Source organism: Rhamphochromis longiceps, linkage group LG18, assembly GCF_057381845.1.
Source record: "Rhamphochromis longiceps isolate RC_006_pf linkage group LG18, R_longiceps_female_GT1.1, whole genome shotgun sequence".
NCBI lineage: Eukaryota > Metazoa > Chordata > Actinopteri > Cichliformes > Cichlidae > Rhamphochromis > Rhamphochromis longiceps.
Window position 1 is genome coordinate 32659987 of NC_140574.1, and position 23221 is coordinate 32683207.

The 23221-nt window shown below is 39.3% G+C and overlaps 1 protein-coding gene across 3 annotated transcripts; it reads left to right on the forward strand.

Annotated features, from left to right (window-relative positions):
- The first annotated feature begins 234 nt into the window (after window positions 1-234).
- LOC146648702 (polypyrimidine tract-binding protein 2-like) lies at window positions 235-21592 on the forward strand. 3 transcript variants are annotated; one of them, XM_085388306.1, is made up of 17 exons: window positions 235-354; window positions 1606-1627; window positions 1791-1842; window positions 2140-2303; window positions 3013-3084; window positions 3176-3247; window positions 3361-3519; window positions 4736-4846; window positions 5534-5702; window positions 8042-8119; window positions 9608-9720; window positions 12184-12217; window positions 14528-14620; window positions 14987-15103; window positions 17342-17441; window positions 19029-19106; window positions 19844-21592. In XM_085388306.1, exons 1-17 carry the CDS (start codon window positions 347-349, stop codon window positions 19971-19973), a joined length of 1572 nt encoding a protein of 523 aa, XP_085244432.1. In that variant the 5' UTR covers window positions 235-346; the 3' UTR covers window positions 19974-21592. The 3 variants fall into 3 exon arrangements, with proteins under 3 accessions (XP_085244432.1, XP_085244434.1, XP_085244433.1); XM_085388308.1 differs by lacking the exon at window positions 8042-8119; XM_085388307.1 differs by lacking the exon at window positions 1606-1627 and having other exon boundaries at window positions 265-354.
- The last annotated feature ends 1629 nt before the right edge of the window (window positions 21593-23221 follow it).

The following is a 23221-nucleotide window of genomic DNA, read 5'->3' on the forward strand; positions in this document are numbered from 1 at the left end:
GGACTGGGTTGTTCCGTGTGCAAGTGGCAGTGTGTCTGTGAAATTAAATTATTTGCTCATGATTTGATGTTTTATCCTACGCAGGGATTTTAACATAAATATAATTCAAGCATATGAGTCTGTAGAGATTCATTTGCTTTTGGAGCCAGCTTCAAGCAGCCTCTAAAATTCTACAGTCGATCTCCCTTTCCCCTCCTCAGCAAAGGTTGGCAGTAAAGCACCTGATGTTACTGTTGTTCACCCTTAAAAGACACGAAGAGGAAGAAGAAGAACGCCCATTTTGCTTAGAGTGTCCGCATCGAAGAGTACAGAAATATCAACAGACAGAAGAGGACAAAGAGCTGCAATGGACGGGTAAATGTATTTATGTTGCAGCTGGTGCTTTTGGGTGTGCCCTCCACAGCTATGCGTGGGCCGTATTCAGAATAAAGCATTTCCCCTGCTCGGTTTGACACAGGCTAAATGTTAGCTCCCCTGCAAATCGTGAAGCTGTATAAAGCGAAGTGCACGACGTTAGCTAGCTAACGTCACGAAATGTATTACTGAAATGTCTTGATTGTGTGGGGAGCATTATTCAGCAGTATGTTTTATGTGTCTTTTTCTAACGTAATGGTAATGCCTCGTGTTAACAACCTAGTTAGATTAAGACACTTATGCGTTTCGACGTAATAATGCATTGTTTTGTGTGTAAAATAAAATTGAACGTTTGCTTGCTACATTAACAAAGCTGCCGGTAACAGTGGAATCAATGTAAGTGGTTTCATGGCATTGGCGACTATTACTGTCAGTTATTACAATTTTAATAAGCGATTAGTTAACCCGGCGTTAATGAATCATGTCAAAGCCGACACGACTTGACAGTTGGAGCTGCTCGCGCCTTAACTGAAAGCAGGCTCCTTTGTCTGGAATAATGTATGCTACACTCACCTCTGTCGGGGTATTGTACATTAAGGGTTTAAAAATATATATATTATTATTTCACTGTGAGAGTGCGTCGCACAACAGTTTGTGCAGTTAACTATATGCAAAATAATGCAATAAATAAAGGCGGTTTTTTGGATTTAGGTTTGTTTTAAAACACTTTAGCATCAGTATCAGGTGCTCATACTGCTCGGACTGTACATTTGGAAAGAAAATGGATAAACAAAAGGTGTGTAAGAGGAACGTATATCAGTTTAGTAAATATGGCCATATTCAAAGCAGGCTGTAAAGTTGGTGGGTGTGTTGAAACAGAACAAATGTGATCTGTATTGTTTTTCTTCGAGTAGTAATATGATTTAAGGGAATATTGGCACCAAAACGACATATACTTTGTCATTTTTGTTACTCGCCTAGACGGTACAGTTTCTACTTAAAGCTCTGAAATAAGAAAATCAGTTGTTTTACAGACTGCATTGATAGTTGTATCTGTGCAGTCATCAGAGCTCCAAAGTATCGACAGTAATAAATGAACACAAGTTAAATTCTCACCAGCAACATAATCATTTCCAATTTTACTAAGCAATACTTCAATTTTGGTTTTAATTATGAGAACAATTACATTGTTTCAGTGCTCACGAGATTTGCAGTTTATCCTTAATCTCTTTTCCCATTTGTTTTTGGCAGTGATGTTGCGGTTGGTGTGAAAGTAAGTTGTATTGCTGAGTTTTGGTTTTTTTTCCCTCTACTCTTAACAATTATGTATTCCCTGACTGTTTGACATGATCTTTTAGATTTTTCTTTGTATACCTTTCAGATTTTGTTGAACATAGAAATTTTAACTTTTTTTCTTTTTTTGCTTGTTTTACTAGAGAGGCTCAGATGAGCTCAACATGTACGGTAGCAGCCCCAACTCTATGACTGGTGAGTTCAGTTGTAGCTTGAATGGAACCCACAAGCACCTCCTTAAAAAGTGTTTTACGTGCATATGATACGTGACCTAAAAGATAAATTCAGTGCTAACGGTTCCCAATATTTCTTTTCTCTGTCAAGTCATGATTTCACATTACAAGTTCATAATAGTTCTGTTCTTACTTCTTTGTTACAGTGATCCTTGAAAATGTGTCAGTGAACAAGTATGCCCAATAACATGACCCAAACTGTGTGGTTTGATATGAAAAGCTATTGATCCTTAATGTTTGTCTATATGTGCATATTCAGCGAATGGCAGTGACAGTAAGAAACAACGCCTGGACGAATCACCTCCCTCCAGAGTCCTCCACATCAGAAAACTTCCCAATGAGGTGTCAGAGACTGAAGTCATCGCTCTGGGGCTGCCCTTTGGAAAGGTCACCAATATACTGATGCTAAAGGGGAAAAACCAGGTGAGCTACAGTGAAATATTCTCGTTTCGGCTAGTGCTAGGATGGAAAATAAAACATTCAACTTTTACACAGAATGGGAAATTAACTATTATGCACTGGGCCTAATGCAAGGAAAAAAGGCTATTTTCAGCCGCTCCCTTATTCCAAAGGTGTCACAACAGCAGTGGTGTGATTTGTCAGAATCCAAGAACTGAATACTGTAAATAGATGATTTTACATTGTAAACTGCAAAAGAAGATAATACTAGTTATCACTTTACCCCCAAAAGCAAATGTTGAAAGGACAAAACTTTCCTAGCGAGTACTCTTGTAACAGTTACGTTTCTCTATCAAAATATGCTAATATTTGCATGTGCAATGACAATAAAGTTGAATTCTATTCTATTCTATTCAAATACAGCAAATTTAGAAAAAAAAGCTCTCACATTATTTTAGTCACAGAAAGCCATTACTAACATAAGGTGAGCAGAGTTTATTTCCCCCCCAAAAATCCATTCCTATATTGAATGAGCGTCTGGCCAGTTATGAATACAGGTGGACTTACTAGTTCATTAAATTCAGTGAGACTGTGTCTGTTCCCCGGGGGCTTTCATTGGTGTTATTGATGCTCTGTGAAATTAGCCATTTGTGTTAATTTTTTCCTGGATTTTTTGTCACCTCAACTGTAGCATTATCATTCTTCAAAAGTTGAACATGGTGTACCTTTCCAGGCTTTTCTTGAGTTGGGCACAGAGGAAGCTGCTGTAACTATGGTGAACTACTACACAGCTGTCACACCACAGGTCTGAAGTACAACCTTTTCTATAAGCATTAATGTTTTCCGCTGTTGCTTTAATTCTTAGTAACTAATATGTGGATTTGTATTGTATTCAGGTCAGAAATACTCCAGTCTTCATCCAGTATTCCAACCATAAGGAACTGAAAACAGACTCTGCTCTTAACCAGGTAGATGGATTTATTTATTTGTATTTGTACACTAAAGACTGTCCTTCACCCAGTCCTCGATGAATTAATCTTAAATCACCTTATATTGTTGTGTCTTTTCTCTTTCCATTCAGAGGGCCCAGGCAGTACTGCAGGCAGTGTCAGCAGTTCAGGATGGAAGCTCTCCGTCCTCTGACCCAGGAGTTTTGGACTTAACTCCACCCCCCAGCCCTGTCCTGCGAATTATCATTGACAACATGTTTTATCCTGTCACATTAGATGTTCTACAACAGGTAAAACATGAATACTAAATTTGGCATTATGTTTGGTATTCACAGTCTGGTATTTTCTGATGTTTGGACTACAGGTCAGAAAAAGAGCACAGAAATAAACTAAGGGTGCATATATCTGATATTTCGATCAGATATCCAGTACTGACCCCAAAACTGGATGGTAAAAATGGTAAATGGACTGGTTCTTATATAGCGCTTTTCTACTGAGCACTCAAAGCGCTTTACAAGATGTCATGACAATGGACTGATCTATAGTTTGAGTCCTTCCTTTCAATTCTGTGTTTGTGTGCTATCCAACAGCTAGCTGCAGAGCTAAGGTAGCATAAAGCTAACCTCAGTTATACAAAGCAGCAGCAGTTTGGATGCATTTCTCATTGCCAACAAAGTTTTCTTGCTCAACTGTAAACTGTGGTTAGAGTGACCTGACATGACTGAAAACATAGGATGACACAACTTTGCTTTTTCTCACTTTGTCTCCCTCGTTCACTTTCACTCCTATTATATTCTTTCGTAGAGGCATTACATCAGGTCCCAGAGTGAAGGACATTGGTTTGGTTTAACACTTCATGGGAAGCTTTTATTATGGTAACATAACATGATGTTGTCAACTCACTCATATTATTTGCCTCCAGATCTTTAGCAGTGCCACACTTCAAGTGTCTGTGAGAAGAAAAAGCATTAATTACTGTGACTGTAATTGGTAGCACTATGTAGGCAGGATAGCGACTTAATTTAAAACTGGTATCGCATCATACTCAGCATTGGCAGATGTCCGCAGCCAACGTATTGGATGTTATCTGGAAAAAAATGAATCGGTGCATCCCCACATTGATCATCATCCCCATAAGACTTTTCAAAAGCTGTTTTTGCTGACTAGTCATTTGTCTATATAGTTTGAAACTGTTATCATAACAAATCTAATTGGTGGGACACTGGTTTAGCTCACTGGGTTGAGCATGTGACCTATATATAGCCTTAATACAGAATCCTGGGTTTGATCTGCCTCGAGGCCATTTACTGTACATTTTGCACGTGGTTTTTCTCCCAGCTTTCGTCTCTTGTCTCCACTGTCCATCATTACAATTAAGGGGTAAAAAGACCTCAAAATACATTTAAAAAAAAGAAAAAATTGTGAACCTTACTCAGTTTAAGTTTGCTGCTCATGGTTTTATGGTGTTTGTTTTTTTTTTTTTTTCTTTTCTTTTCCTCTTCTCAGATCTTCAGTAAGTTTGGGACCGTAATGAAGATTATAACCTTCACCAAGAACAACCAATTCCAGGCTCTTCTGCAGTTCAGTGACCCCGTCAATGCACAGCAAGCTAAACTGGTGGGGCCACAAATACACAAACTGGAGCTAACACTCAGAATGCAGACTTACTTATTTCGAATTAGAATGGGAAGCAGATTCCAGGATTCTTGGTTCTGTGGAACCAGCTTCCAGTTTTAATTGAGGAGCCAGACATCCTCTCTACTTTTAAGATTAGGCTTAAAACTTTAATTTCGATAAAGCATATAGTAAGGGCTGGATCAGATAGCCCTGAATCCTTCCTAGTTACACTGCAATAGGTCTTTGCCTTCCCATTGTTGTAGAAGCGCAAATAAAGTATGCAGGCAGATGCATAAATGGCTGACAAAACCAGAAAAAACAATGCTTAATGTGTTGAGCCACTACATGCTGACAGAGTAGCAACAGTGTCTAACACTTTTTCTCCAGGGTTATTAAAGTATATCTCTGTAGGCTTTAGATCTGTCTTTCTATCTGTCGCCATCTATGTACCAAAATACAGTTGTACAACATTGTCGTTGTTGTTATTGTTGTTGTTGTTATTAATAAAAATAATAATCTGGTACTGACCTCAAAATATGAGTTAGGAAGTGCTTTGCTCTATTGATTTCGTCTGACATCTTAAAAAATTTTCAGTATTTGATACCACAACATTGACTGCATGAACAGAATCAACTTTTGGAGACTATTGTACAAGCTTTTATTTCTCTTTTGTTCCTTTTACTTCAGTCTTTGGATGGACAGAACATCTATAACTCATGCTGTACTCTGCGGATAGACTTCAGTAAACTGGTCAACGTTAACGTCAAATACAACAATGATAAGAGTCGAGATTACACCAGGCCTGATCTTCCTACAGGAGATGGAGAGTCAACCAACAAGGATCATTCTTTACTGGGTAAATAGACCACCTCCTGAATCCATCTATCAAACATCAACTTATCTGTCCCTCCATTTATCCATAACCCTGTACTGTCACGTTCATAACTCCATTTTTTTGCTTTAGATGGAACACATCCACAAAGAAATTCTTTTGCCAGTCATGGGTCAATTTAAGGAAGTGAATTTGAAGCCAGTTTACCGACACATTATTACAGTTACACTGAATATGTCGTAATCCTTTCCGCTCTGTATTTGTTTGTGTATTTAAGAATAGAGAATAAAGAATGCAGTTAGTCATTATAATAATCAATCAATAAAGGCCAATAAATGCAAGTAAATAGATTGTTTGACCTACAGAGGGATGCATTTAAAATTAACTTTGAAAATTAAAGTGAATAAATGATCTGGCAGACATGTGTGGGTCCCTTCATGTGTATGCCTCCCCAGACAATTATGACCATCCAACTGGAAGCATAAAGTTCTCATTGGATTCTCCAGACCCTTTCAGATCGTTCACATGTGCTCATGATGAACCTGCTTTTTCTAATCTCTGAAAAACACAGTGCGCAAGTGGTTGACCTGCCAATTCTGGTATTCTGTGGCAAATGCCAGTCGGGCTCCACAGTGCCAGGCAGTGAGTCCAGGGCCCACTAGAGAACACTGGACCCTAAGCCACCCTTGTGAAGTCTGTTTCTCTTGTTTGGTCAGTTTGGAAATTTACACTACTGGTCTCCTGGAGGTCATTGTGTTGGGCAAGATTTCTGTCTCCCATCTGTGTCTTGGAATCTCCCGAGACTGTCCTGGGAGACATCGGACACTAAGAAACCTTCTGGCCGTGGCACGTATCGATGTGCCATACTGGAGGAGTTGGAATACCTGTCCAATCTCTGTAGGGGCTAGGTATCGCTGGTAGCGTCTCGCTACCAGTAGAGACACTGATAATAGCAAAATGCAAAACTAGTTAAAAAACATTAGAAAAGATAAAGAGGAAAACTTGTCAGTGGTCCCTACTTGTAAACCGTTCTTGTCACATTGTTGCCCCACTAGTGCACCTGTTGTTACTTTCATTAACACCAAAGCAGCTGTACCTGATTAGCCTTGCCCTTTGCTATTTACCTGACCAGATCAATATCCCATAAGTATAACTGACTTGGTGCTAGGGTCTGGTCTGGGGTGTTTAAAGTTTCTGGGTGATATTATGAGTTGTCCTCTTTAACCTGATAAAGTCTAGCACGAAACTGTTACAAAGAAATATATTGCACAAGTCGTTGATGGTGCATGGGAGTCAGTTAGAAATGTGCAATACTTCATACTTTTGCAATTTATGCAGTATCAGACACAAAAGCAACTTTTCGTTTTATTGTCTTCATAAACTTGGTGTTCGTTTCTACTGCCCTTGTGCTCTTCCCTTTTACATTAATGTTATTCATTAATCACTCTGAATATATTCTGCAAAACAATCAACTTTAACACCTTGTTACTGTATTGTGTATTAGGAAGGGGCAAGTATTTGAATTGATCAACCAATCAAGAGTGTGACTTTCAAACAGACCCAGCTTTTTGCAGTGTAGTGCACATTAGTCATTTTGCTGTTTATACAGGATATTGAAAGCTTATTTTTCTCACAGGCTTCCTAAATATGCGTCTTCTGGGTCAGTACAGTAGGTGCACCGGGTCATCTCAACGAACTGCTTATGGTTGGGAAGCATAATGCTTGTTGCCAAATATAGTTGCGGCAAACGACACAAATTCTTACAAGCTTACATTACAAGATTACAAGTTTGTTGTAGTAGCTACAAATTAAACTGTAGACATAGAGAAGTATCTTCCATCTTTGAAGCAAAAGAGATCTTACTTGCATTTATTTCCATCAGGTTGTAGCTGTGGGTCAGTTTGTTACATTTTATTTGAGAAGCAAGTTTCTTTCTCTTAGACAAGTACACGTTATTCATAGCAAATGACACCATTTGTATACTGACTTTTGGATGTCCGTAACTTGTCTCTGGTCATTCTACTTGTACATAAATCATCTCTGTTCCTCTTTTTGTGAGGTGTCAGCTTACAGGTTGCTGGTGTATTGCAGCCGTGCTGTAATGCTGATATATCTTAGATCTCATTTAAGCACAGAGTTCTTTTTTTAATGTTAATTTTGTCTCTTCTAATCTGGTGACGATGCAGTATCTGACATGCACTATCTTGAGTAGTTTTCGATAAATATTTACTTATTGACTGTAATAACTCATTAAATATAATACTGTTATTTAGGCCAGTATGGATTTTTGTGATATTTGTACTCTTTGGTGCTAGGTTAGCTAAGTGTTGTGTGGTATAAATCTAGCTGTTATTGTCTTGTAGGTACCCCATCTGGAGCACTAGCTTCCTACTCTAGTGGAGGAGGTTACTCATCTTCTCTCTCCCTCTCCCAGGGTGGAGGTACCTATACTTTTTTTTTTTCTTATTTTTGTTTTTCCATGACTCTGCCTCTGTTACTGCTGCCCTGTCTCCTGTCATGTCCAGCTATGATTACTATAAAAGAATAGTGGTTACGAAATAGGTCGGTTGATTTTGGAACTAAATATATAAATGAGGCAAATAGTGGCCTTAAGAAACTGCTGTTTACCATCTTGTAAACACTTGGGTTCTTTGCAGTCCCCTGTATTATTATAGTTCATCACATAATAAATGTTTTTTCCCAATAATGTGCTGGCATTGATTAACCTGAACTATTTTTATGAGCTTTTTTAATCTTATTTTTAATATTTAAATATATGTATAGGTTGTGTTAAATTAGCTGAACTGTTTAAACTGTGCTTTTTCAGCTTAATTTAATAGCAATACTGAGAGTTTCAGAGATTTAAAGATTGCTGCGTTTTGAAGTCTTGAAGAATTTCTCTTTGTAGATTAACTTGTTCTGTTCACCAAAACACTTAAATGGTTTAAATGCAGGTTGTATGTTATGGCTGTTGATTTTTGTAAAAAAAAAAAATATAGAAATAATATTCAGTCAGATGTGTGAAAACTTTGCTCATGGTTGTTTTTCTTCCCCATGTTTTAAAATGAGGGGTCTTTGTTGAGAGTGTAAATCTGTGTTGATTCAAATGGCCCTGTTAGTTGAATGCAGTGAGATTTGGGGGGGGGGAAATGTTATGTGTGCTTCATTGTTGTCGACAGCTACACCTTCCCCCAGCTGTACAGTTACAGCTGTTACCTGTATCCACTAGCATATTTTTATTGGGTATGAAATAAAAGCAACTTGGAAAAAGCTTTAAAGGTTAATTAAAAAAACAAACAAACAACTCAATAATAACTTATATTATTTACTGTTGTTTTAACTGTTTAGCTGTTATCCATCCACATATGTTCCCCATTTACAGATTACAGCGGCCTTGATCATTCTTTGCTGTATGAATGATGTTGACTTTTGAAGGTTATGGGGCTAACAGCTTTTCTACTGGAAGCCCTGCTTCTCTATGTGGTTTACCTCTATAGAGAAGAAGCAAAAATGTTAAATGGTATAGTGCAGGTAATGTTCACTTTGGTGACCGTTCCCTTTCATTTCTGTAGTGCCAACAAGTACTCCTTTTTTTTTTTTTTTAAAGTTGAGATAGCTAAAGTTAAATGGCAATTGTCATACCACCAATAACCTCAATCATGTCAGACCCTACCCTGAATTGGTTAGGTTGTCCATTTTGATTTCTTTTCATGTCTTTTTTTCTTTATCACATTTGAGGAATTGTTACATATTTCGCATTTCAGATCACAGTAGTTCTTTCATTTAGAATCTGTTAAACTGATTAAAAATAATAGCCCTGCCAATGCTTCATGCAGTTAGCTGACAATAAACAAGTGTGTTGGTGTTTCTAGTTTTTGTAGTTTAGTGTCTAATTCTGAGATGTGCCTTCTCTTGTGCTTTCCGAACAGGAGCCATCAGCCCTCTGAGTGCGGCAGCAGCGGCAGCAGCAGCTGCAGGTCGCGTTGCTCTATCAGGATCAGGAGTGTCAGGGGTCCTGTTGGCATCCAACCTAAATGAAGAGGTACACAAACCATGTGCATAATGTTAAAGTAATATTTTTAAGTTCTGTAAAATGCACTTATTTGAATTGTTGGATGCTGCTGAGGTTGGTAGTAGTGTAAATTCCTGTGTGGGCTGTGGTTGGATGTGTGCTATGTCTTTTGTGTGCTAAATTTTTCCCATATCTTCCTCCACTTAGCTAAAGTATAATACATCGTCTTGACCCCTAAGCTGTTTCAGGGTTTTCTTCACTTAGCACCAAAACTTTTTTCCCCAGTTAAATTGTCCAGTGTGGATTGGCCAATTTATCTTGTTTTCAAGAACTTTCTCAGATTCAGGAATGACTGTTAGGGAGTGGTGTGAGGGTGTGTGTGTCTGTATATGTGTGTTTTTGTGTCTGTGTGAGAGAGAGATGAATCTCCAGATTGATTTTGTTCTCCAAGACCCATCACAAGTCCTAAATTTTACTGTCTTAAAATATTTTCAACTACTTCATGTTTGATCCCATTGTGTCTGTCAGATGGTGAGAGGTTTCTCTGTAATAAACACCTGCATACTTGTATATTTTTTATCATAGCATTCTATTTAGTCTTTCAAGTTTTTGTTAATTTTCTAAGTGTAAATGTGCAACTATTCTGTCATCTGTTTTTCCAGTATCTTCTGTACCTGTTATCTTTTTCTGTGTTCCATCTCTCTATCAAACTCCTTCTCTTTTCCTCTCTCTCTGTCTGTCTTTGTCCCTCTCTGTATTGAAATGGACTTCTTAGTAAAATAGTGGTTTCACACTTCTACCCTTAGTGCAGGAGCTGTATCCTGACCGTTTCATAAGAGCACACAGTTTTCTCTGGTGACCAATCCGCTTGAGAGCAGCAACTTCCACATACACTTGGGAGTCTGCTCAATACAGTCCATTTGTTAAGTAGTGTTTGGGTGTGGTGTGGCCATTCTTCATATTGTAAGTGTTGAACCCAAGTGATGTTTTTCAGTCACTTGCTCATTCTTTCTCAACTCTGTCATCAAATGTATGGATGGATTTTAGCTGTCTTAACACAGTAGACTTGAGTTTCCAGTTTTCATAGTAAAAGAAGTCCCAGACAATGAGCAAAACTTTAAAAAAAGCTTTCATCCATCTTGAACATTCTAAAATTTTTCGACTAATTTTGGTAGTAGTAAAATGTGACAAACTGACACCCTTGTTTTGGCAATGGCCTCTGTTAACACAGAGGATCTTGTTCCAGGGTTGGACTACTTATAGTGATGACACAAGGACTTATTTGAAATGTTAGATTTTTTTTTTTTAAATAGGATGAAATTTGTAAAATGAATACATGTTCTTTTATGAATAGCTTTTTAGATCGTCCTGGTTTTAAATTGCCGTACATGGGAATGCGCCGACCCAATGCCAGTCATGACTCTGAAAGCTATATTAGGTATCAGTGACAGCGGGCCAATGAGAAACCAGTGTGACCATTAATGACATCACAGTAGTGTCACACTGAGCTTAAATGACACAAATGCATTCTTTCATTGTAGTTTGCTTTTACAAACAATGATTCCGAATCTCCTCCTCAGAGGGATGGAAACAGCTTTGTATTTTAGTACTAGCGGACTATTGGATCAGTACTCCGTATTAGCAGGTATATTACAGGTGTTATTGCCTTGGATTGGTGCATCCCTAGTAATGTTTGAATGAATAATTTATTGCTTTGCATTTAAGTGGTCTAGCTCCATTGTTTGTATAAAGCTCCTCCACACTTGTCAGTTTGATCTGCCAGACATGGATGGTGGTTCTTGTGGTGCTCGATGCCTCCAGCCATCTGCTTCATGGTACTGTGTCCTTTTGGTTTGATGTGTCCTGCTGCTCACTCTTCCACTCACTCTTTGTTTTTTTGTTTATTATTCTACCTGCCTTCCATTGTTTTGTTTTGTTTTCTTCGCTGTTAAATGCATTCCGAAAGAAATGTTTGCATATGTGTGTAAACAAAACTGGACTGTGTGTTTGAAATCCAGCCAGCAATCAATCAGACTCCGTTGATATTCCACTGATGCTCTGTTTACTGACCTCTGCTTTGGTTTTTGTCCTCCTCTCCTCCTTTCTCCTTTCCCTGCCTCCTTTTTTCCCTCCTCTGCTCCCCCTTCACACATTTATTTTCTCTCCATGTGGCCATCCATTCTTTACTGCCGCACACTTCTCTTAACCAATCATCTACATTTGCCCTGAATTATTTTGCCTCCTTTCTCACTTTTTACTCTTCACTTTTCTCACTCTGATCTAAAACCAATTTGGTTTTGCCATTTTGACCCTCCTCCTCTCCGAAACTCCCACTCCCCCATGGCCTTCATCTTTGCTCCACCCCTCACCATCATGGAAACCACCACCCCTCGTCCAACGCTGGGCGGTCTGATTTCTACCTTCGTCTCTCCTCTTCCTCCTCCTCTGCTCCTCCTCTTCCTGTCCTCTGCTCTGCGGTCTCTCTCTCTAAAGATGGTCACGCCTCAAAGTCTCTTTACCCTCTTCGGTATGTTCAACCTCTACTATTCTATCTGTATATCTCTCTCTGTTAATCAAGTTTTGTTCACTTTCTTCAGTGATGTCGTGGACTTCTGTATCTTCCTGTATTTCCAAGCCTTTCTCTATTATATTGTGTACTCAAGAGTTCAAATATACTTCTGTCACCACATTAAAAGTGCAGTGAGTCTGACAGATTGTCCATTCGGTCAGCTTATCTCTAAACTCAAGACACCAAAACCACTTACATATATACCCTATAACGCATAAGAACTCTGCCTGGTCCACAGTTGGTGTAGCAGGCCTTCAGTCAAAAGACAAGTTTCTGTTTTGTTTTTTGTTGTTGGTGTTTTCTTTTTACATGTACAATTGCAGAAAGACGAAAAAGCCAAACTGTCAACTGCATATATGTATCTAAAATACTGCACCATATTTTCTTCAACTTAAGAATTTTTTCAAGTCAATAGTCGGGTGTCTCTGTGAACACTGAGAGAGCTTTTAATTGTTCATACTGAGCATGGAAAAAATGTATGGTATATGGACAAAAGTATGGGGAATCTTAAAATTTAGGTGTGTTTTGACTCTTTGCCACAGGAGTATAAAATTATACATCTAGCCATGCAGTCTGCAATTTGTGGAAGAACTCATTGAATTGGAGCATGGTACAAAAATAAAATGGTGATGTTGCAATAATTCAAATCGTAAAAGTAAAGTAAAGGTACAGAGAGGGGTCACTAATGCTCTGCTGACCCAAACATCCTCTGCCATTAACATCAACACAAAAACTGTCCACCAGGAGCTTCACAGCATGGTTTTCCATGGCTGAGCAGCTTCTGTACGTGTAGCTGGCATTGACAAGGTTTCAGACTGAGCTTAACAGTTTATGATATATCTTTAGTTTTGCATGTTTCTCGTACCACAGCACACACAGACCAGTAAAAACAAGAGAAAATGTTTTTTTAATGTCCATGGCCATTTAGAATCACCAGTTAATCTAACATGCATGTCTTTGGACTGTGGGAGGAAGCAGGATTTTTTTTTAGTGGAAATCCATGCAGGTACAGGGAGAACAAGCCCCAGCCAGCCAGTGCTTGAACCAGTATTTGCATTAATCACCCTAATTTTTTTCTTCTTCTTATAATTTTAAAACTGTACCCTAAAAGTGCATTAGGAAAGGGATTATTTAATGACTAGGAACCTGTTTCAGTGTTGATATGAACACCTGACTATTGTTTTAGGACTAACCTTTAAATACATTGAACATCTGCCTGTGAAAATGTAATTCAACTGCTTCATTGTAAAAGTGAGTGCTGAAAGGTTTTACAGCCAGTAGAAGTAATAGAAGCGTTGTTAGAGCACCACAGCGACCACAAATGAGATAAAATTTGTTTTAGATGAAATGGCAAAATAAATATTTGTTCCACTCTCAAGTTTATTAGCAAAGACCACAGCAGAAAGTATTGCATCCCTGCAGATTTCTGCTGTCTTTCTCCTTGTGCCTTGGCTACCATGTGTCTTTTAGTGGTTTTTTATTTTTTCCTTCCTTACTGATAATCAGGTTGATCACGACAGTCCTGTGTACTCATTAAGACTCATTCTTGCGCTACTTTTCTTTCTATCCTTCTTTTCCTAGATTTTGTTTTAAACAAGTGCAGTCAGTTTGCAGTTGGATTTTGCAGCCAATCAATCCTCTAAATAAGTTGTGTCACAAAGGTCACATTGGACTGTCGAGTAGCACGAGAGTTTCTTGCCTTTACACTCATATAAACTAGTTTTTAGTTTTTGCAACTCCAAGATGTCCACGGTTCAAAATATCTCCATTCAAAATCACTGAAAAGATATCAGTCGTTCTGAGTTCTAACTAAGTCATGTTCCTGACTTAGTTTACTCTATATTTGTTTAATGACGTGTATTTTTGACCATGTCCGTGTCTAGTTTTCCATTTTGAATTGCATTATTAGGCTGGATTTGTGAGTCCTGCATACACTGCTCAATAATCAATCAGGTGTCATTGCTAAAGCTCAACCACGATTTTCTCATTGGTTCACAGTCATGATATAAAACTACTCAGGTTCACAGAGGCATTTTATTGACTTTAAAGTTGAAGTCAAATGGGAAGATTCCATCTTTTTCATTTGTCTTTCTAGCACTAACTTTATTCCTTCCATTCTTCACACTTCTCCTTTTTTTATCTTCGTCGGCTCCATCTCTCCTGCTCTATCTGTCTTCTTTCTCTTCTCCCCTGCTCTCTTTCTCTCCTATCGATCTCCCTCTCTCGCTCGCGCTCGTTCTCTCTCGCTCTTTCTTTCTGTACCTTCAGGGGTCTATGGTGATGTGCAAAGGGTAAAGATACTCTACAACAAAAAGGACAGCGCTCTGATTCAGCTGTCAGATGGCAACCAGGCTCAACTTGGTAAGTTTGAGATCATTTAAGGCATGATGCTTGTATTTTTACAATCACTGTTTCAGGCTTAATGTGAAAACTTGCCAGTTCCACTAGTTGACATATTTTGAAGAACTCTTTAGGAAAAATGTATTTATTTATTATTTCACTGAAAAAAATGTTCTGTTAAAGATTCTCATTGATATGAAGAAAATGAAATGTGCTTTTGTTTTTGTAGCGCTTGAGATTTGCATGTACAAAGTCACTCGAGTAGTGATTTTGATGATTACAGTACAGTAATCATCAAAATCACTGCATCAGAAAATTTCATATTCTCAACATTTGTCAGATTTCAAGTTTTTTTTTTTTCTCTTGGTTTGCATTTCTCACCTGTAGCCATGAGTCACCTGAATGGTCAGAAGGTGTTTGGTAAAGTGATGAGAGTGACACTGTCCAAACACCAGACTGTGGCTTTGCCCAGAGAAGGACTGGATGACCAACTATTAACTAAAGGTAAGATGATCCTGGAAGGCAACAAGGCAGTATCTTTCATGTTGCTTGTTGTGTATCAAAGGATTAACCCAGCCACGGGAGGCCACAGTATAATGGCTTGTCCAAAATAGTAGCACTTTTTCCTGTAATCATCATTAAAACCTTTACTGGAAACAGCTGGTACTTACCTTCATCAAACCACCTGTTTAACAAACTCTGATGTGAAGAAAAGCAAACTTTGCAGCTGCTCGCATCCACTGCCACTTTTTACACAGTGAAAAATCTGCAGTAAAGCTACAAAGGTTGTACTGAAATATACAGAAGTTAAAATGAAACATGCAGATGAACTGTTAATGTAATCCAATTTGGTGTTTAAATTAGACAACTGGCTGAAGGCTGGAGACAGCCATTCTGTTTTAATTTTTTAACAGTGTACAAACTTAAAACACTACAATTTCTAAAACTTTTGTTTTTGCACCTTTGAATATTTATTATTGCTCATTAATGAGACAAAAGTATTTCTTATCCAATTTATCGATGGAATAATCAATGAAATACTTGATTACTAAAATAAGTGATAACTGCAGCCTTACTCCAAAGCTGGTGTCAAGCCCTGCATCAAGAATAGCTGCTCCCTACAGGTGTCGCCACTGCAGCCCAACGCTCTGTATGTTTTCCTTCACTACACTCCAACAAATCCTGTATGGAAATCTCGTTATTTATGATCCACATGTTTGACTTTACCAAAATTTGTGTGGCATACCAAAAAGATGATTGTGTGTCAAAGGAGAGACTTGACTTAAAAAAAAAAAGTTTGCTCACTTTGCCCCTTTGGATGTTACACTTCTATCGCCAACTTCATTATTTTAAATAAAGAACATTGAAACAACTGTTATTTGATGAAAAACAGCTGTGGCCTGATCTAGTTACATAAGTGCATAAAACAATATGTAATAAAGGTAATTTAAGATGCTAGAAAGTTTTTTCTCTGTCTTAATGGCAGCGCTGTCCTGCTTGGGAGAACCAGATGCCATATTCAAAGATTGTTCACCTAGTCCAGGGGTCAGCAACCTTTAACACCGAAAGAGCCATTTCCACGCTAAAGAAAACACTGGGAGCCGCAAATACTTTTTGACATCTAAAATAAAGATAACACTGTATATACTGTTTTTACCTTTATGCTTTGTGTGAACAACTAAGGTATGTTGCTTATGAAATCCTTGAAGTGCTACAGAGAAAATTACATTTTATTTATGCAATTAACACATTTTGAACTCTTAAAGAAATATAACAAAAGGAAAGACACCCAGCTGAACTAAAATGATCCATGTAGCAAACAAAAACTGTTATATCGCCTTTGGGCTTTTGGAGCTTTGACCTGACTTTTAAAAAATAATTGTAAAAAAGCACTATGCTGCTGAAAAATGAAAAATAGATATTTGTTAAATTCTGCCTAAATATGTATTTTACCTGGTTAATGTGTGTGGCGGGGCGTGGTCTGCAGCGCCGCTGCAGGGCAGGCGACGCACCTGAGCGGTACCCGCATAGATAGCACAGACGGGTGCTATCTATGCTGTTGTGTTATTATGTGTCGGGCTGTGAGCTGAAAAGCTACAGCCGGCTGTATGCGTACAGCAACCGTGTGTGAAAAGTGGTCAGTAAAGAGATGCTGAAAAGCATGTTCATGGAAACATCGTCGGGTCTGCCGTGGTATGTTTACAATGGGACTTTCATCTTTACGCAGGACTGTAAGCTGTCGTCTGTGAGGCGTGAGCGGTGTTTGTTTTTAACATAGTTCACGGTGGAGAACAGCTGCTGACATAATGTGGATCCGAAGATCCATAATTGGCCTACCTGGGGTTGAAAGTCTCGATAAATGCACGGCGTTTCGGCGGGTACACCGGCTTCCACGAGTGTGACGCTTATTTTGAGCAATGAAAAAATAATAGAATATAATTTTATTTTTATATTTCAATATCACAGTAATCTTCCAATTTAGAACTACAAGTTAAAAAAGAACTAACATAAATAAATCACACTTCAGCTAAATACTTCTAATTTATTTTCCCAAACCACGCGGAGCCGCAGTATAAGGACTAAAGAGCCGCATGCGGCTCCGGAGCCGCAGGTTGCCGACCCCTGACCTAGTCCATGAGTCTAAAAATGTTTGTAGTTTCTAGATTTGGTTATTGAATTATTAGCAAAACTTTTTAGCAGGTGTTTTTGTCAAGATGTGGATATTTTGTTTTCAATACACAGATTTTTCTGGCTCACCACTCCATCGCTTTAAGAAGCCAGGATCGAAAAACTTCCAGAACATCTTTCCACCCTCAGCAACGCTTCACCTCTCCAACATTCGGTAAAATAGCCACGGACACATTGTATTATTTACACTCAACAAAAATATAAACGCAACACTTTTGTTTTTGCTCCCATTCCCCATGGGATGGACGTAGAGACCTAAAATTCATTCCAGATACACAATATAACCATCCCTCCCAAACAGTGGTCACAAATCAGTCCAAATGTGTGGTAGTGGGCACATCTGCTATATTGAGATAATCCATCCCACCTCACAGGTGTGCCACATCAGGATGCTGATCTGACATCATGAGTAGTGCACAGGTGTACCTCAGACTGCCCACAACAAAAGGCCACCCTGGAATGTGCAGTTTTTTGCGCTATTGGGGGTCTGGGGACCCAGAACCGGTCAGTATCTGGTGTGACCACCATTTGCCTCATGCAGTGCAACACATCGTCGCATGGAGTCTATCAGATTGTCAATTGTGGCCTGTGGAATGTTGGTCCACTCCACTTCAATGGCTGTGCGAGGTTGTTGGATATTCGTGGGAACTGGTACACGCTGTCGTATACGCCGGTCAAGCACATCCCGAACATGCTCAATGGGTGACATGTCCGGTGACTATGCTGGCCATGCAAGAACTGGGACATTCTCAGCTGCCATCTGCCCTGAACAATGTGAACCATGATTCATCCGTGAAGCGCACACCTCTCCAACGTGCCATCGAATGTGAGCATTTGCCCACACAAGTCTGTTACGGCGACGAGCTGGAGTCAGGTCAAGACCCCGATGAGGACGACGGGCATGCAGTTGAGCGTCCCTGAGACGGTTTCTGACAGTTTGTGCAGCGTTTGTGAGGGACGCTCAACTGCATGCCCGTCGTCCTCATCGGGGTCTTGACCTGACTCCAGCTCGTCGCCGTAACAGACTTGTGTGGGCAAATGCTCACATTCGATGGCGTCTGGCACGTTGGAGAGGTGTGCGCTTCACGGATGAATCATGGTTCACATTGTTCAGGGCAGATGGCAGCTGAGAATGTCCCAGTTCTTGCATGGCCAGCATACTCACCGGACATGTCACCCATTGAGCATGTTCGGGATGTGCTTGACCGGCGTATACGACAGCGTGTACCAGTTCCCACGAATATCCAACAACCTCGCACAGCCATTGAAGTGGAGTGGACCAACATTCCACAGGCCACAATTGACAATCTGATAGACTCCATGCGACGATGTGTTGCACTGCATGAGGCAAATGGTGGTCACACCAGATACTGACCGGTTCTGGGTCCCCAGACCCCCAATAGTGCAAAAAACTGCACATTCCAGGGTGGCCTTTTGTTGTGGGCAGTCTGAGGTACACCTGTGCACTACTCATGATGTCAGATCAGCATCCTGATGTGGCACACCTGTGAGGTGGGATGGATTATCTCAATATAGCAGATGTGCCCACTACCACACATTTGGACTGATTTGTGACCACTGTTTGGGAGGGATGGTTATATTGTGTATCTGGAATGAATTTTAGGTCTCTACGTCCATCCCATGGGGAATGGGAGCAGTAACAAAGGTGTTGCATTTATATTTTTGTTCAGTGTATAATTCTTTGCTTCAAGGTTATAACAGTTGCTGTTTTCCTGTTTAGTGATGGGGTAGGAGAGGATGACCTGCGTCTTCTGTTCTCCAACAGTGGAGGGACTGTGAAGGCCTTCAAGTTTTTCCAGTAAGTAACCTTTCAGGATGAAGTTATTTAAGACACTATAAGTGGTATTCGTTCTACTTTAAGTTAAAAGCAGTAAACTTTGAAACACTTTAGATAAGTAGCATGCAATTCACTGGGGTAACTTACAAAAGAACACTAGAACCACAAGGGGATCATTTTGACCCTTTGGAATTTTTTAAATTATGTAACTGTGGTCAAATTAAAACACTATCATTTCATATTCCCAAACCATTCCTATAATGGGTTTTTTCATCAAATGGGACATCATTTTGTTCCCATAGAAATTAATGAATAACAAGAACAGAACATGTTGGGTTGCCTAGTAACACATATTGTTTACACACATTTTGATGTGCATATTGCTATGACATGAGGCAGAGCTAGCTGGATGTGATGGATTGATAAAAGATGAATAGTTACTCCGGGATTGAAAGGTCGTGGGTGGGATGCTAAGTCGTGTCAGAGCGCGTTAAAGAAGGTGGAGTGTGTGAGAGAACACATGGAGAACCTGGTGGCTGTACAGAGCAGTGAAATCCAGAGCTCAGCAGCCTGAGCTCCAACTGTTTATTGATTGATTTATTAAAACATTCTAATATATATTTGAACATTGCAGCCTGTAATGAAATAATCAAATTATCAAATTCTGGCAGTTGTAATGTTAAAGAAGAAGTGAACATGAGTGAACATGTTTTTCTTGCTCCCTGTGACATTCAACTCTTCTTTGTTTCCCGATTAAGAGACCGTAAGATGGCTTTGATCCAGATGTCATCAGTTGAGGAAGGGATCCAAGCCCTGATGGATCTTCACAACTACGACATGGGAGGAAATCACCATCTGAAAGTCTCCTTTTCAAAGTCTACCATCTAATCCAAATCCTTGTCACATTCAGATCTGTGACAAGCCAACAAGTCACTGTCAGTGGTCCCCTTTTTGAAAATTTCCTTGGAATAGTTTTCAGTGAAAAAAATGAGAAAATCAGAATTTCACTACAATATATTTTCTCAACCAGTAGAAGCAGTGCTTACCTCAGTCTCAGCCCAGAGGCAGTTCTGCTTTGATCCGTACAACATGTTAAAGAGCAACTAAACACCAGCTGAATGTGTTATCTTTGTTTACCAGGGTTACAGGTGAAAAAGACTTCAAATCTAACCTGGTGTTGAGATCCTCTTTAGAGCAGTACAGACTGGTAGTTTTCATTTAAAGTGCGGTCTGTGGTTTATTTCGTGTTGAACTGTCTGTCAGAGTTGACCTCTCCCTGAATTTATCTTTGAAGTCTGAGTCACTTCTCTATGTATTCCTTTCTGAACCACCTACTCTTTCAGCAGATACCAGTTTAAACATCAGGCTGGCATTGTTCTGAAAGCCATTTACATCGTCTCTGCTCCTCTTTGGTTGTCTGTTATTTTAAGATGTTTTCTGGACTGTTCCGCTTCTTCAAATCTCATGTAGTTCATTGCCAAAGTATGACATGTTCAAGGGAAAAAGAAATCTAGCAGTGGGCATACAGGAGTCGAAAGAAATGTAAATATGACCAGTATTACATTAGAAGCACTCGTTACTTAGAGGGGGTTTCTTTACCTACACCCAGTCATTTTAAAATGTAGTTTAAACACCAAGTGTAACAACAGTTTTTAACACTTAATGCACAAGAGTCATTGTGTCAGAATTTCACCATTTCTGTTTTTTTTTCCTTCACTTGCATACTTTCTTGCTGGTTATCCTGTCTCTGAACAATCATTTTGGAAATTGTTTCTACATTTAAAGAACATTAGAAAGTCTATTGTACCTTTTTTCTATATGATTTTAAAAAGATTTGTAGGAATGATAGTCATCGTTTGAAGTGAATTATGCTTGTTTCGGACATGTATGTCCCTGAAATGTCCTTCACAGCACAACATAGAATGTATCGACTCATTGTAATCATATTAAGGATACAAAGGTGATGCCATCTGTTTCCTGTTTAAATCCCATCTTAGTCATTGGAAAAGCAGCCGTAAGTGGATGCACACACTCACATGCACAGGATTCTTGCTAATGCTATCTGTTTAAACAAGGGTTCAACATGTCATTTTGGTCTCTTGATATTAGGATAACCCATCGGGACCTAAGTACATGTGCCTTTAGTTTGATTTTACTGTTGTGTTTTTAAACAACATGTGTATTGGTAATGATTGCCAATCTTTTGTTGTAAACCTATGTTTGGAAAAAATGTCTTGTTAATTTTAAAAAGAAGCAAACCTTGTCTTTCAGTTCTCTTTGACAGTCCGTGGTTATTTATCAAAGTGAGACGCACAAAACTTGTCACTGTTTCAGCTGAGGTCGCCTCATAAGTTGGTTTTATTTCTCTCACCTCTCGATCTTGTTTCCAGCTGCAGAGTTTATTTTTAGACCGTTTTTAGATGATTCTTGTAAATTTTCTACCTGAGTTCAGTTTCTTTTGTGATAAGATTCAGATTAGCACAAATTAAACACGTCTTTTCTACCAACCAGCTCAAGTAAAATTGTGTTTGTGTATGTCTGGGTAGTTTCAGGCCTCTGCTCTCATCTGTACCTTATCTATAATAAACGTCTCTCACTCTGTTCACTTCTCTCTGCTCTCACTTCTTTCTCTCAGCTTTTCCCTCTTTTGGCTATTCTCTTCTTACCACACTTGCAGAGAAAAAACGCTGCACCTCCAAGGAACATCATTTGTTCTGCCTACAGTCTCATTTAAAATAGAAAACAAAATTATTTTTAATATGAAGACACCTCCAGCAGAACAAGGCTCAGAGCTTTACCTCTGTTGTGTTTATAGCCTTTTGGTGCTTGGATTAATCAGAAATAACGCAACCTGCTGTGAGGTACAGACCATCCAAGAAATTTCTGCTTTAAATGGGTGAAATTCCACCGGAGTCCCTTGGCATTCTGACTCTCAAATAATTGTCTTCAATTGTATTTCCATTTAGTATTATCTCATGAATATTTGTTTCCATACATGGAGTAGCTGTGACTCAGGAGCTAGAGCAGGTTCTGAAGTATCTTTGAGCATGATACTGAGCCCCCAGTTGTTCCTGCTTTGTGTGTGTGTGAGAGAGAGAAGTGATGTACACCTTAGAGTAGTAGTGTAGTGACTGTTGAGTGCACAGTATGGGTAGAAAAGTGCAATATTGGTACCAGTTCATTTAAACATGAATAGTCGAGAACCATCAGGCTACTTTTTGGTCTTCTGGTTTGGGAAACAAGTGGTTAATAGTGATGTGTCACTATTAACAGCTTTGTAGTGAATCAGAAGAGCAAACTCCCACCAGTGAGAGCCGGCTCTCCAATTCTTTTTTATGAGGTTTGTTGTGTTGGCAGCAGGGGCGTTTTAGCCCATTTTTGGGGGTGCCCAAAATGAATCAAAGCACCCCCAAAGATTTCTTACTTTTTTGACAATATTTGGTACAGGATATTGTCTTTTGTGTGTGTGTGTGTGTGTGTGTGTGTGTGTGTGTGTGTGTGTGTGTGTGTGTGTGTGTGTGTGTGTGTGATACACTGCAAAAAATATAGAAAGCATACAGTACTTGGTTGAGATGTAATATTTTAACAACAAAAGTATAGATACCCCTCTCCCAAAATGGTTTGTTCCAGCTCGCCTCGCCCCTACTCTGGCTCTGGTGCCCTTTGTGCCAGACCGATAGTCGCTGAGATGCAGCGGAGCGGAGGTGTACGTGCCTGCCTTAAAACAGGACATATTAGCTGCATTTAACCTTCAGTTACTCTTTATATAGTTAGGTAGGAGTCAGACCATGTTTCTTTTTAGCTGAAAAATATTACACCCAGTAACCTGCTGTGTTGAAAACGTGTTTTCCGACGATGTTTGCTACTCTACAATTCGTCCTACTCTGTAGTAAAATAAGCGACATTTGACCGTCCTGTTGCTCCCATTGAAATGTATACAGCCTATTAAAACTTAAAAGTGTCTGTTGCCTGCTGTTGTTACCACTGTCCTGTCTGAAAAGGAATGAGAGATGCCGGTTATTCTGTCATATGTGCCGATATTAAACCCAAGGTACTTACCAGCTAACTGACTGCATTCCCATTAGCCTTATAACTCCTGTTGTGTGTGTGTGTTCAGAGAGACAGCCAGGTTCATA

Excerpts from the sequence above, each read along its gene's own strand:
- LOC146648702 (XM_085388306.1), top strand. Across the intron at positions 17,442-19,028 it reads CTTCACCTCTCCAACATTCG|TGATGGGGTAGGAGAGGATG; the intron begins GTAAAATAGCCA and ends TTTCCTGTTTAG. Across the intron at positions 19,107-19,843 it reads AAGGCCTTCAAGTTTTTCCA|AGACCGTAAGATGGCTTTGA; the intron begins GTAAGTAACCTT and ends TTCCCGATTAAG.